This window comes from Leptinotarsa decemlineata, unplaced genomic scaffold, assembly GCF_025532065.1.
Source record: "Leptinotarsa decemlineata unplaced genomic scaffold, Ldec_3_MD MMD2_tig00001393_RagTag_RagTag, whole genome shotgun sequence".
Taxonomy (NCBI): Eukaryota; Metazoa; Arthropoda; class Insecta; order Coleoptera; family Chrysomelidae; genus Leptinotarsa; species Leptinotarsa decemlineata.
The window spans coordinates 6,483,922-6,497,379 of NW_027412562.1; the positions used below are offsets into that span (position 1 = coordinate 6,483,922).

The following is a 13,458-nucleotide window of genomic DNA, read 5'->3' on the forward strand; positions in this document are numbered from 1 at the left end:
CCATCACGCTAATAAAATGATTGGGATGTGTATATATGCGTGACAATTTGCCAAAATCAGGAACACTCCGATATGAATCTGCCATAGTGAATTTGGATAGTTGACATGGTCGAGGGACACATTGGGTAGCATACAGAAAAAGCAGCACTTCGGTGAAATACTGTGATAGTTTTGGTGATTCACCCCTTTCCAAAGAATTGATTTACTATTTTTGTGAGAGTTCAACTCCTATCAATACTATCACATATAACTATGAGCGTAGACAACAATTCAACACAGTATGGTGTGGTCATTTGTGTTTGAAGTTTCTCCAGAATAAGACATGGAAATAACACCAGCACATGGCAGGGAGAGTATTAAAAGGATGAGTCATTCATTGATCGCATATTCCAGAGTACGTACTTTACAAAAAATGAGTAAAGAACAACTCGCTGAAATGCCCAAAGAGGTGTTGATTGGGTGTGCATCGCATGAAATTGTATCTGAATTAAGACAAAACCTTCAAGATGATATTGATGTCTTGAAGTATCAGTACTGCCAAGACCATCATAATGATTCCAGTAGTAGCAGCAGTAATTCCGATGTGAATGATGGTCCACCTACAAAAAAAAATTCTGTTGTTTTTGTAAAGTGAGTGATGTGAATGTAGTCACACATAATTATAAAGATAGAACACCCCAAAAACGACGATTATTTTACAATTTCTGCTGTCAGCAATATGAAGACATGAATCAGTAAAAATTCATCAGTCATGTCACGTACGTTTTCATTGTCGTGATACTCTAGCGAGTTGAGCGCCAACTTCTAGCCACCCCTCAAATTGGATACAAACAGTAATTATGGTCTGGGATAACATGGTTTCTACTCGTACAACTAAATATTCAATATAGATGCTAAGAATAATGTTATCAATAAATTGATGGATGTAGCAAATATAACGTGGTAGGAAATCATAATGAAGAAAAGAGAAATGAAACTTTCTATGTTTTTACCACTTTTATTTGTAATTAGCGTTACTGCAGTTTCGTCCTATACGGACATATTCAAACTTATACAATAAACTTGAGTTTAGGGTTCGAAGCCGATGTGTTTGGCATCGATGAAACCCATGAATCAACATTGCTCGTAAATATCAATAAGGTGAGAATTATTCGTGTGGATTGTAGTGTCACAGCTGGAGCATATTCAAATGGGGATGAAATCCATAGCATCTTCGAATTTGATATCGATGTTGAGCCCGGATACAAACTTACTAATGGACCGCAAAATATAATTTACATGCCAATTCAACCTGGTGGTCGTCAGTACCTCTACAATATCACTTTGACGCATATTTGATGATAATGGAAATCTAATCAATTTCAATGGTGAAAAAATAATAGTCAAATTGGAATTGATAAAACTATAACATTCATCATTTATGATAAGTTGATTCACAACATCAACGACCGTCATTAGTGTATCATTAAAATGGGTAAAGGCAGCTTCGATAAGTTTGGTCGCAGAAGTGAGGCTATTTCAGATACTGTTTTGCGAGGATCACCTGGACTCGGTTTCAAATTGACTTCCGATGGAAACTTCGATATGGAAAATAAACGTTTGAAAAATATAGCGGAGCCTGAACAAAGTACGGATTGTGTTATTCGTGGATATGTTAGCTTTCACATCTCAAAGATGAAAGAAGAATCAGATTCTGATATTGATAAAACTAATTTGAAATTAGAAAGAGTTAAAAAACATTCCTCATTAGTCAGAAAGCATTTCATTACTCTCGGACTGAAATTAGCAGAATTTGTGAAAAAGTGTGAGCATATAGAAAAGGATATCAAATCGAAGCAATCTGATTTGAAAAATAAACCCTCGATAAGCATTCAAACAATAATTGAGAAAAAACAATGGTGACCGTTGATCATCTGTCAAAAAAATCAGTATAAAGCTGGAGTTGCTGAAATTGTAACTCAGCATTTATTACTTCCTGGCATTGAGCAGATGATAATCATTGTCAAAGCTATAAACTCGACGATTATTGTTTTTGAAAAATGGGGTTGTGCTTCAATAGCCAACAATTGCAGCAACGGCAGCAGTTAAATCATCGTAATGCATTTGGTGATCATATGCATTTGAGGAAGAGAACATCTGAAAGTCGATTCATTCCACGTAGGTCTGCCGAACAGTCGAGATATAGAATAAGTGCTAGTAGTCCAAACTTTCTCAAATCCATTGGCTTGAAGGTACGATATAGAAAATAGTAATACCATGACGACAATCACCACGAGTGATGAATTGGAGGTATTCGAGGAACCCATGTTCGATCATTTCCTCATCAGCCTTGATGAACATACATATAAACCATATGGATCACTATATTACAAAAATTCAGATGAAATACGAATCCCAATCAATTTTCAAGACCTTATACTCGATATTGCAGACAGTTACATTTATATCAAGGGAAAGTTCTCACCATCTGATGCCACGAAACAGCGCTACCTATCCAATAACGCCCTCGTCTTCCTCTTTGACGAAATTTTCTATGAAATGGGTGGTGAACAAGTGGCAGTTATTCGAAAACCCGGCATAACTACCTCAATGAAAACGATGATATCATTCGGAAAAAATGCATGCAAATTGGCTACTACCGATAGGATGGGGTTTTGATGTGAATAAACTAGATTTATTCGATCCCGTCACCAATGTATTCATGGGCTTTGCTAAAGATTACAATAAAGGAATAATGAATTTAAAGCAGGAGCTCATTCTGATTATAGCACGCTCATTCAAAAATTCATTCATTGGAGAATTCGATGCAGATTTGGAAATCAGTAAAATATAATGGAGAATCAGACACATTGTGCCGGAAGATCGACAAAAACTGAAACTAGTGAATTGCATAATTAAAAATGGTAGCTTTTTATGAATTACCCACACTTCGTGATACATCCTCAGATATATGGGCCGTGAAGACAACCAACAGTTTCGAAAGACCTCGATACATCATCATCGGCTTTCAAAACACCGACCAATCCGAAAATATATCAAAAGATGTAACGAAATTCATACATGTGAATATTAATAATATTCGATTATCTCTGAACTCTGAAGTATACCCATATGAGCGTTGGAATCTGGATGTTGACAAGAAGTTAGACTCATCAGCCTACTATGCATATGAAAACTTCCAACGCAGCTACTACGATAAAGCTATGAGTGAACTGATGATGGATATTGGTAACTTTCGCAATAATCCACTATTCATCATCGACTGCTCCCATTAACCAAAAGCTATGAGGTCATCCACTATCGACATCAAAATAGAATTCGAAACACGCAAGGTGAAGTTTCCTGCAAACACCAAGGTATATGCACTCATCCTCCACGGTGCTGTTTTATCTTATAGGAGTGTAATAAGATTGACATGTAATTCACCATGATATATATTCGATACTGATAAATAATAAAAACACTCAATGAATAGTTTCTGTCTTTTAATCATTAAACACTTATTATTTTTCAGGTTATCGCATATGTTTGTGGTTTAGAACGATGAAAATGTTTTTTGTTGTATTCAATACCTTGTATTTATTCAGGAAAAATATTCATGCTGTTGTTTCAACAACATAAAGTAACACTTGAGTTACTTGAAAATGGCCTTATAAGCCGAAACCAGTCGTAACGAATAAATAAACACAGTAGAAACTAGACAAAAGTATTTTCTTCATTCTATATTCAACATGAATTTCTTCATAATAAATGAGTCATCAATCGAACGAGGTACATAGATATTCATGTACCATTGACAATGAATATAGAGCATTTATATACACAAGTATACAGGAGTGGAACCGCTATCGACAACTTCTACAACTATGAACCATAAGTGCCCCGAATCGAGTACATCGCACCCCTTGATGTCAAAGAGTCGGAAGTGGCACTGCAATACATCCTTGCAAAAGTGGATCCTCGTACGAATCACGGCAACCGTCTGCTCAGCGAGCAAGTGTAAAATGCCAATCGCTAGGCGGAAAGTATGTCTCGATCTCAAAATGAACTTCGTGGGAGTATTGTGCATACTTTCACAACTGGCTCCCATTGCGTACTTAACGCTTTGATCGATTGATCTTATAATGACAAAAATTTCCACCACCCCAATCCCAAGTCAGTCTATGAGGTTTCATTCAAGGTTACTCAAGCTCAAAGTCATGTACCAAGGACAAAGTGGATCATCAAGGTTGAACTCCATACTTGAAGTCATATGACGTTGGCTCACTCCAAGGCGTTAATTCACCCTTCGAAGCTTGATTTCAAACAGTTGTTGGACTACAGTAGGGATGAACTACGATGTCTAACAGGCCTTCTTACAGGTCACTGTGCCTGCCCCAAATCAGGTTCTTTGAGTTTGGCAGATCCGTACTCTCACCATCTGACCTGAAAGACCACTTACCATAGAAACTAATCGGCTTCGTTAAGAAGCTGGGTTTATTTGGTCAAGTGTGGATATGTGTGAGCCACAATAAACCCTTTTGGGTTGCAGTTGAGGGTCGAATAGATCCAATCACTTTAGACCTACCTACCTACCATATGACGTGTTCATAGCTCAAGGTCGTTAAATGACCTTAAGGGGATTATTGTGCATCCTCTCACCGCTGGCTCCTATTGCGAACTGATTGCTTTGATGGATTGATCGCATAATGACTCAGACCCCAACCACCACAATTCAAGTAAATCTATGAGGTTTCATTCAAGATCACTCGAGGTCATGTATCAAGGACAAAGCCAATCGTCAAGGTCGAACTTCATCTCAAGGTCATATGACGTGCTCATTGCTCAAGGTCGTATGGCGACATTCAAGGTCACGGTCAAGTGGTAGGGGGATGTTCCGAAATCGGCTTGAACCAACTACTCAGATGACTTTGTGAAAGCTATTTTCCGAAACTGTTAGCTGCTCCACAATAGAATGACCATCATCAATTAGGTTGTGTGACAATCTTGCGAAAATGTCTCTAAAAGGTTGTCTTCTCTCTGGATACCTCTCTTGATACAAATTGCTTCTGCATTTTCCCCAGTTTGTATAAAACAAACTATCATATCCCATTTTTCATAATTCTCATACTTCATCATGAGGATCGAAACAAGCTTATGGACAGAAAAGTTTAGAACTACCCTGATGTGTTGTGAATAATGGTGTGAATTACCAGGAATATATCTAAAAGTACTAGTATTTTTTTCTGTAGACATAAAATTCTAGATTCTGGTTACTTCTAATCACTGAAACATCCAAAAATGGTGACTCCTCGTTGTTTTCAATTTTATATATGAACCTAATTTTTGAGAATCGCTTGTTGAGAGTTGGAAACAAATAACTCTGTCTTTGATTTCTAACTAACTTCTTTTGTTTTCAATTCCAATCTACACATGAACATATTTGAATTAGAAAACTTGTACTTCATATATACTCATTCTATATTATATTATACAATAATGTACAAACTCAGACACTTTAGGAAGTTCAAAAAACCAGAAATGGAAAAATGTTTCAGAAATTATATTCCAATTTAAATGTCAATTATTAGGAAGAGGAATATTATTTGACGTTTAAATTTTAGGTTATGTTCTTTTAGCGGGAATGGCGTGAAAAATTAATTTGAAAATAATCATAAGAAATTATTGAAATAATAAAAAACAGAAATGGACGATTATCCAAATCCAGATGAAGAATTTGAATTAATGTATGGCGATGAACTAGATATATTGAGGGAACAAGAAGATGGTTAGCATAATAAATTGTTTTGCTCTGTTATTTCATTTTATCAATTTTAGAATATTACCAACCTCCCTCTAAAACGAGAAGAAGCCTAGATTTTTCTTCTACAGCTACAGAAAAGCAGCCACCAGCTACTAATTCCCAGAGCGTTGAAACATTCGAAAAAGAATTTCCCACCCTTTCATCGCTAGCTCACTCTTCGGAAATTTCCTCAGTTTCTAACACTGAAGAAATTATACAGTCATCGGGTACCAGTTCCCAAATAATTTCCTCATCTTCCCATAATGTTGAGCCTTCCAGCAGTAGAAAGAGAACAGTAGAGGAACTATTTGGAGACATCAACGATTTAGGTGATGACATTTTATTGGATGATCAGCCTTTCATTAAAAAATCAAAGAGAAGCGAGAAAGAAGAACTAGAGGCTCTTATGGAACAGATAATTGAACTGAGGAGATTGAATAAGGAAAAAAATAATATTATCGGTGTCCGAACAAATTCAGCTACTTTTAACAGACAACGTGATATGAATAATATTTCTTTTAGAGTACCAAAATACCCGTTCATTGGTGTGAAAAGGTTTGATGGTGAAAGAGTATATGTGAGATTCCATTCAGAGGAATATGAGAAGGAAGAGATCCAGAGAATTGTTAAAGAATGTTCTACGAAGAGTGTGATGGATGATAGTTCTAAACAGATGTGGGAGGATGCTAGAGCTTTGGTAATAATTTTTATTATTCAGTTATCTTCTGAATGCAATGTTTGTCAAGCTCAGCTAGCAACAAATTCTGAGTTGATATTAAGCAAAAAAAATAATATGCCAGTCTTTATATAAATGTAAAATTTATTTCAACCACATCTACCCGACTAGACTAACACAAATTTATTCCCGAAATGAAAAAAAATATAAACACTTTCATGAATGAAATATGTAGTTAGTTATAAATGCAATCATAGTTGCATAAGTCAAACTGATGAAGCTACTGTGTAGCAAAATGCCTCTTAAATCTATTCACTAGATTTGAGTTTGTTCGACTGTGTCTTTTCTTAACTGAAAAATGATAAAAAGATCCTGAACTTCCGTCCGTTGAAGAGGTGGTAGAAGTTGTGGAGTTATGTATTTAATATATCTTGCAGTACATATTTGTACTGAATTTGTAGTTCATGTTTGTCGGAGGTCTATAATTTTGCTTTATGAAGAATGTTTGATGAGAATTGGAAATGTTTTTTCTTTCATTCCATCAAAATTGAAACAGTACATGGGAAAAACAAAATTTTCATGTATGAAATTTTACCAAGAAGTAAATTTGTTTTTTTTTTCAGATAGAAAAACAAGTAGCGTTAGCCTCACAAGAAGCAGATAGGAATGATGTTATGATGGTGGAGGGAAAAACAGATGATCATCAACAACTTTGGACTGACTTATACAAGCCTCGTAAATATGTAGAACTATTGAGTGATGAAAGTACAAACAGAATTATGTTGAAGTGGTTGAAACTTTGGGATAAGGTTGTCTTTAATAGAAAATCAAAAATTCATCCAATCAAACCAGATGACACAAAAAGTAAATTCAACATGGAGAAAGAACTCAATAGGAGTCTTGATGAACACGGAAGACCTCATCATAAAGTGGCTTTATTATGTGGACCTCCTGGTTTAGGTAAAATATAACATAATCCTGATAATTTTGAAATTTCATTCACAATTATTACAATCGTTATCCAAAATGATCTTATTTTTGTAATCCCAGAATAATATCTTATCATCAAAAAATTTAGTGACATATTTTGATCACAGAAGTATAGTCAACGCCAACTAAACTGAGTCAGTGTAGAAAAATCGTTCTGTGTTGAAAGACTCAGCCCACTTAAGTCATATTTCACATTGTCAGTAGCGCGACAGCCAGAAGTAAATAGTAACACGTTAAGTTATAAGTTGAGTCGTGAGTGAAGTTATGAGTTATTAAGTCAATGTTATAATTTTAAAATTAGTGAAAAAAACGTGTAATCTTCAATATGTATAATTACTTTAAAAGTAGAAAGGGTGAATGAACACTTTGTTAATGGTTAAAAGTAAAACATAACAAGCAACAGGTAAATAATTTTAAATGACATTCCAATAATATTTATTAAATTTAGGGTAACCAATTTTTTGATTCTTGAATTTCTATTATATAACTATTTGACAAACATTAACCATCCCATAAACATATTTTTTCAATAAATAGCCAATCACAATTAAATAATTTGTGAAAATTGATGAGGGAAGGAGAAATCTCTTTTTCTGATTTATTGCTTCCATATTTGTCCCTAGAACGAATATTTCAAAATGTGTCCTCTTGTATACTATTTTTGAAGTGTTTTTTATTTTTCATGAAAATCATTGTTCCAAAAGTTATTCAGGGTGGCTCGTTTTCATCTCAAATAATTTGTAACTCCTGAACCATAAGCTTCAGACCATATGTTTTATACTTTGTTGAAATCTGCTCATCATGGAGCATCTGATAATGCAAAACAATATAGGGTGTTCTTGTTAAAAAAAATTCAATCACTACTTTAAATTTCATTCCTGTTATAAACATTCTTGTTTTTTGGGATTATTGAAGATCATTATTATTATTATTATATTTCAATTTCTTGGACGTTTTTGCAAAGTATGCCAGTATTTACTGAAATGAACTCTACTTTTCTAGGTAAAACAACTCTAGCTCACGTGGCAGCGAAGCATGCAGGTTACAACGTCGTTGAAATAAATGCTTCTGATGATCGTAGCACCGAAGCCTTCAAAACCTCCTTGGAAAATGCCACACAGATGCGTTCAGTCGTAGACACCGAAGGACGCCCAAATTGTCTTGTCTTTGATGAAATAGATGGAGCTCCTCAGGCATCTATAGACTTCCTTGTGAAATTTATAAATGGCACGGTTAGTGCGAAAGCCAAGAAAGGAAAAGGACCCAAACAGTTTATCCTCAAGAGGCCTATTATTTGTATTTGTAACGACGTGTATGTACCGGCCTTGAGACCGTTGAGGCAAATAGCTTTTGTTATCAATTTTCCTCAAACATCAAGTGCTAGACTAGCAGATAGACTGATGTGTATAGCAAGAAGGGAGAACATAAAAACTGACCTGGGAGCGATGTTGGCATTAGCGGAAAAGGGGAACAAGGACATAAGATCTTGCTTGTCTGTTTTATACTTTTTCAAAATACAGAAGAAACCTGTTACCTTATCTGATGTTTACAAATCAAATATTGGTCAGAAGGATATACAGAAAGGTAGGAGTTCAATCAAATATCATTTTTCGAAAGAACAAAGTCTGAGAAAACCTTTTTTTGTAATATATATATTTTTGAGAAAGTGAAACGAAAGGAAGTTTGAAATGAAAAATTTGGTTGAGCATTTGTTATTTCTCTAGCGGATTATAATAATAATCCGCTAATATAATTAAATATCTTGTTATATGAAAGTACCAGGTCTGTTCAAAAATTAGGTGAATGTTCAAATTTTGCGGGCTACGTACATTTAATTAGCGATTTTTAAAATTTTTATGTTGCTACACTCGTCTCGAACATATATTCACAGTTTCAGCTGTCTAACATGTTTAGTTTGTTGGTGAGCGGCATCAAATTTAAAAGTGTTTTTCGTGTTTAACGATTTTCTACTATCGAAAAAATTGATCAAATCGAATTTTGTGTAAAAAATGGAATCAAGTACAAATGGTACAAGCTTTTCATGAAAGGTCGAGAAGATGTGAATGACGACGCTCCCCCTTGACGTTCGCCTTTGACGCCTACTACACTGACAATACAGCACAAACACTTTAAATGAAACTACAGACTAATATTCAAATGTCTATTGTCTATTAGATCACTTCGTACCGCACTTTCAACCAGACTTTCCCGATCTGCTTGTTAGTACTGTTTATATATCGAAATGGAAGTCTCTAGAAGCCGATACGGAAAGTCTTCGGAAGTTTCTTGAAGCGACTATATCTAGAACGGTCGAAAAACACAATAGTAGAGTTGAGTGCGACCTTGGCTAAGCCACAATCGATCGACGAAGACCAGCGGCGGCTGGCGTTTTTTTTTTCTTGGGGGATAATTTACAATATAATGAATTTTTCAGATTGAGCAGTTTCTGTTGTTTATTTCTTTGTTTGAGTCTCAGTGAATGGTTATTGATGGCGATTTCTCATTGTTCCAGGTCTTTTCGCAGTTTGGCAAGAAATTTTTCGTATCGAAAAACCCAAATTGAAATCTGTGACAGATTTGAAATCTTTGGACAGCAAACAGATTACAAAAGATAGAATGTCAAAAGTTTTGCAAACTGTTTCGTCATTTGGCGACTATGACAGGCTGTCGCAGGGAGTTTTTGAAAACTTTCCAAAGCTGAAATTGAAAGATCCTTCTATGAATGGTGTCAGCGAGGCTTTGAATTGGTTTGTTTTCAGCGATTTGCTCAACAAACAAATATACTCGTTGCAGAATTATAGTTTGAGTTTGTACTTGCCTTACGCTTTCGTTGTTTGGAATTTTGTTTTTGCAACTCTTCAGAGCCAAACGTTGCAGTATCCCAGTGTTGGGTATGAGGTGAGTTTCCAATTTAAAAAAAAAAAAATAGAAGAACTGTAAAAAGACTTTTAATTCAACAACTATTTATTCTTGAAAATTTTTGAGTCAAGAATTTACCTATTTGTTTGTGTAGTTCACTTTTCTTACACAATTGATTATAATTTCACTCTCTAACAATAATCACTCAGTATGTGTTGTTTGATAACTTATCTATTATCACAGTGACATCTTGAAACTATTTCAATAATATGTTTACTTTTTCATTTTGAAATGTGAGTATTTGTTACAACTATGTACGGGTTCTTCAATACTAAATGGTAGGCTTAATCAAACTTGATGACTTAATATAATAAATGACAGTGCGATTCAACACCATTCTTCAATTACAATTTATAATTCTGTCTGTCTGTCTGTTTTTTCGTTAACTAGCTGTCGCACCCCTACGAACGACAACCCTCAAAAGTCGAAACTTGTGTGAGCTAAGGATTAACGAGGTCTTACCTTTTAACGTGTGATTCCTAACACGGGTTGGACGGTAGCAAGTCAAGATTGATCGTTTAGAATAGGGCTTGAACCACCGACCAACACGGCAGTCAATTCGAGTGAGTGAACAAAGCACCCACGCCGAACCGCTTGGCTACCGACCGACCGACCATTATATCATTATTTCACTCGTTCACTTGTCGCTTTTCTTGTTCTCGGAGATAATGTTTTCTAACTAATCTCCAAACTACTATGGAACTATTCTGATACTTCTGATTTCCAAAACGGTACTTTTACAGGCCGTTTTTTTTGCTGATCCTATTATTGATATCTCGGAAACGGCAAGACCTACAATGTCGGTTAAATTGGGGAACTGGAATAATCTCTTTTCAGATTGAGAATATCTGTGGTTGTTTTTGGAATATTCCCCAAAAACTATAATTGTCGAATTCCGTTTTTTGGCTGTACTGCCTCCATTTTGAATGATATAAAAAATGGCAGACGAATTTTCAATACTGTTTTATATAATCTGATATAAACTAATTTGCAATGCGACGTTTCGTTCATTAGATTTCATCGTCACTTTATTTTATTAAATACGGACATCTAAAGATTTTTCATCGAATTTTGTAGCCACTCAAATTACTAATTCAGATCTGTATTACAATATATGTGTTTCTCGATGTTCATCTCCGAAAAAACAATCAAAATTCTCTTGATAAAATATTTTGAAGCAAACAAATTAATCATCAATGAACAATTTGTATTTAGAAATGACAAGAATACGTCTGATGCGATGTTTAATTGTCTAGAAATGGCATACAACAGCATCAATGTAGGCAAGAACGTGGCGGCAGTATTCTGTGATATGACTAAACCTCTTGATTGTGTCAATCATACATTATTATTACAGAAACTCATTATGGTATAAGAGACGTGGCCCTGAAGTGCACGAAATCATATTCGACAGGACGAAACCAACTGGTTAAAACTAACCATACATCCGGATTATGAAACGTTGGTTGGGGAGTACCCCAAGGATCAGTTTTTGAGTCCACATCTATTTCTCCTGTATATAAATGATCTTTCCCTCTTAGATATATCTGGCCCCTTCACTTTATTTGCCGACGACAATAACATTCTATAGCACTCTGAAGATGTAAATTTGCTTCGAAAATTGTTACAAGAGACCAACAAAAAATCAAGTCTTGGTGCGATGCAAATTTTCTTCCGGATATAGAATTAGGAGCTGACTCTATACTATCTGACAGCAATATAAAACTGTTGGAACTTAACATAGATACCAATTTGAAATTCACAAATCACATCAACATGCTAAACAAAAAATTATCATCTGGCTGTTTTGCCCTCAGGTCTACAGCTAAAGAGTTAGGTTATGCTGCAGCAAAAAATGGCTATTTTGCTCTCATTGAGTCAAACTTGAGGTGCGTAATCCAGTTCTGGGGTTCGTGTAGTAATGAACTCTTTAAGAACATATTTTTACTGCAAAAGCGAGCGGTGCGGTATTTGTGCCAAGTAAATAGGTTGACTTTCTGCAAACCCCTTTTCCTGAAACACAGAATACTGACATTAACCTCAATCTACGTTTCAGAAGCTACATGTCTGATTTACAAGAATAAATCTTTATATGAAAAAAATTATTGCACTGCATGAAATGCAATGAATTTATCATTATTCATCCCTAAACCCACACTGATCAAAGACTCAATAATTTACGTCAGATATAAAGAACATGGATTCTCTAATATGTGTTAATTTATTTAATTTGAATGGGTAGGATGAAAATAATACTTCATAATTTACACAACACTAACATTTAATACAAACAGCTATTTCGACACACTTCTGAGCAAGAACTGAAATAAATAAATTTGTTTAATGTGAGCCAAAGTAGGTGGGTCTATTCGACCCTCCACCGCAACCCGCAAGGATTTATTGTGGCTCACACCTATTCACACTTGACCAAATAAACCCAGCTTCCTAACGAAGCCGATTAGTTTGTAAGGTGAGTGGTCTTTCAGGTCAGATGGTTAACATAATATGTATAATTGTCATCACTGTCAAATACGTCCCGACACGAATTTGTGTGAATTTGTGACGGGAAAACCATGAATTTTTCTAATGATGAGAAAGTTAATGCCTTTCGTGTACACGATATGTTTGGGAAATGCTACTAGATCTCTAGCTTTGTATGGGGAATTATACCCTGAGTGACGTCAGTCATCCAAAAGATATTTTCAACACATTGAGAGGAGTTTACGGAATCATGGTTCATTTGAAAAACCCTCGAGTAAGAGGTATACAAACTGAAAAGTGTGGTGATACTAAAATTGACGTTTTGGGTGAGTTCATAAGACATTCTTAACTATAATAAAGTGATATTATTTCGATTCAGGATTTGTGGAATACCGAACAATTGAAAACAAAGAAGTATCATTGAGAGAGATTGCAAATCATAGTGTTATATCGACTGTCAGTTGAAAACATTTTTTGAAGAAATAAATATAGACATCGCAAAGTCAGAAAAATCAACCATTTGCATTTACAGGAAACTAATAGGAGATAATATTTTGTAGACAACATCGTCAGGAAATCTGTAATAAAATTTTATGGTGTGACGGGAGTA

General features: G+C 35.1%; 1 protein-coding gene across 1 annotated transcript in view; it reads left to right on the plus strand.

Moving 5' to 3' along the window:
• Nucleotides 1-5,582: 5,582 nt before the first annotated feature.
• LOC111514257 (chromosome transmission fidelity protein 18 homolog) overlaps nt 5,583-13,458 on the plus strand; it is a 103,974-nt gene continuing 96,098 nt past the window's right edge. Inside the window, exons 1-5 of the mRNA XM_074175920.1 lie at nt 5,583-5,767; nt 5,818-6,479; nt 7,082-7,418; nt 8,451-9,032; nt 9,961-10,346. Coding sequence (XP_074032021.1) covers nt 5,686-5,767; nt 5,818-6,479; nt 7,082-7,418; nt 8,451-9,032; nt 9,961-10,346 — 2,049 coding nt within the window. The 5' untranslated portion in view covers nt 5,583-5,685. The remainder of the gene's footprint in view (nt 5,768-5,817; nt 6,480-7,081; nt 7,419-8,450; nt 9,033-9,960; nt 10,347-13,458) is intronic.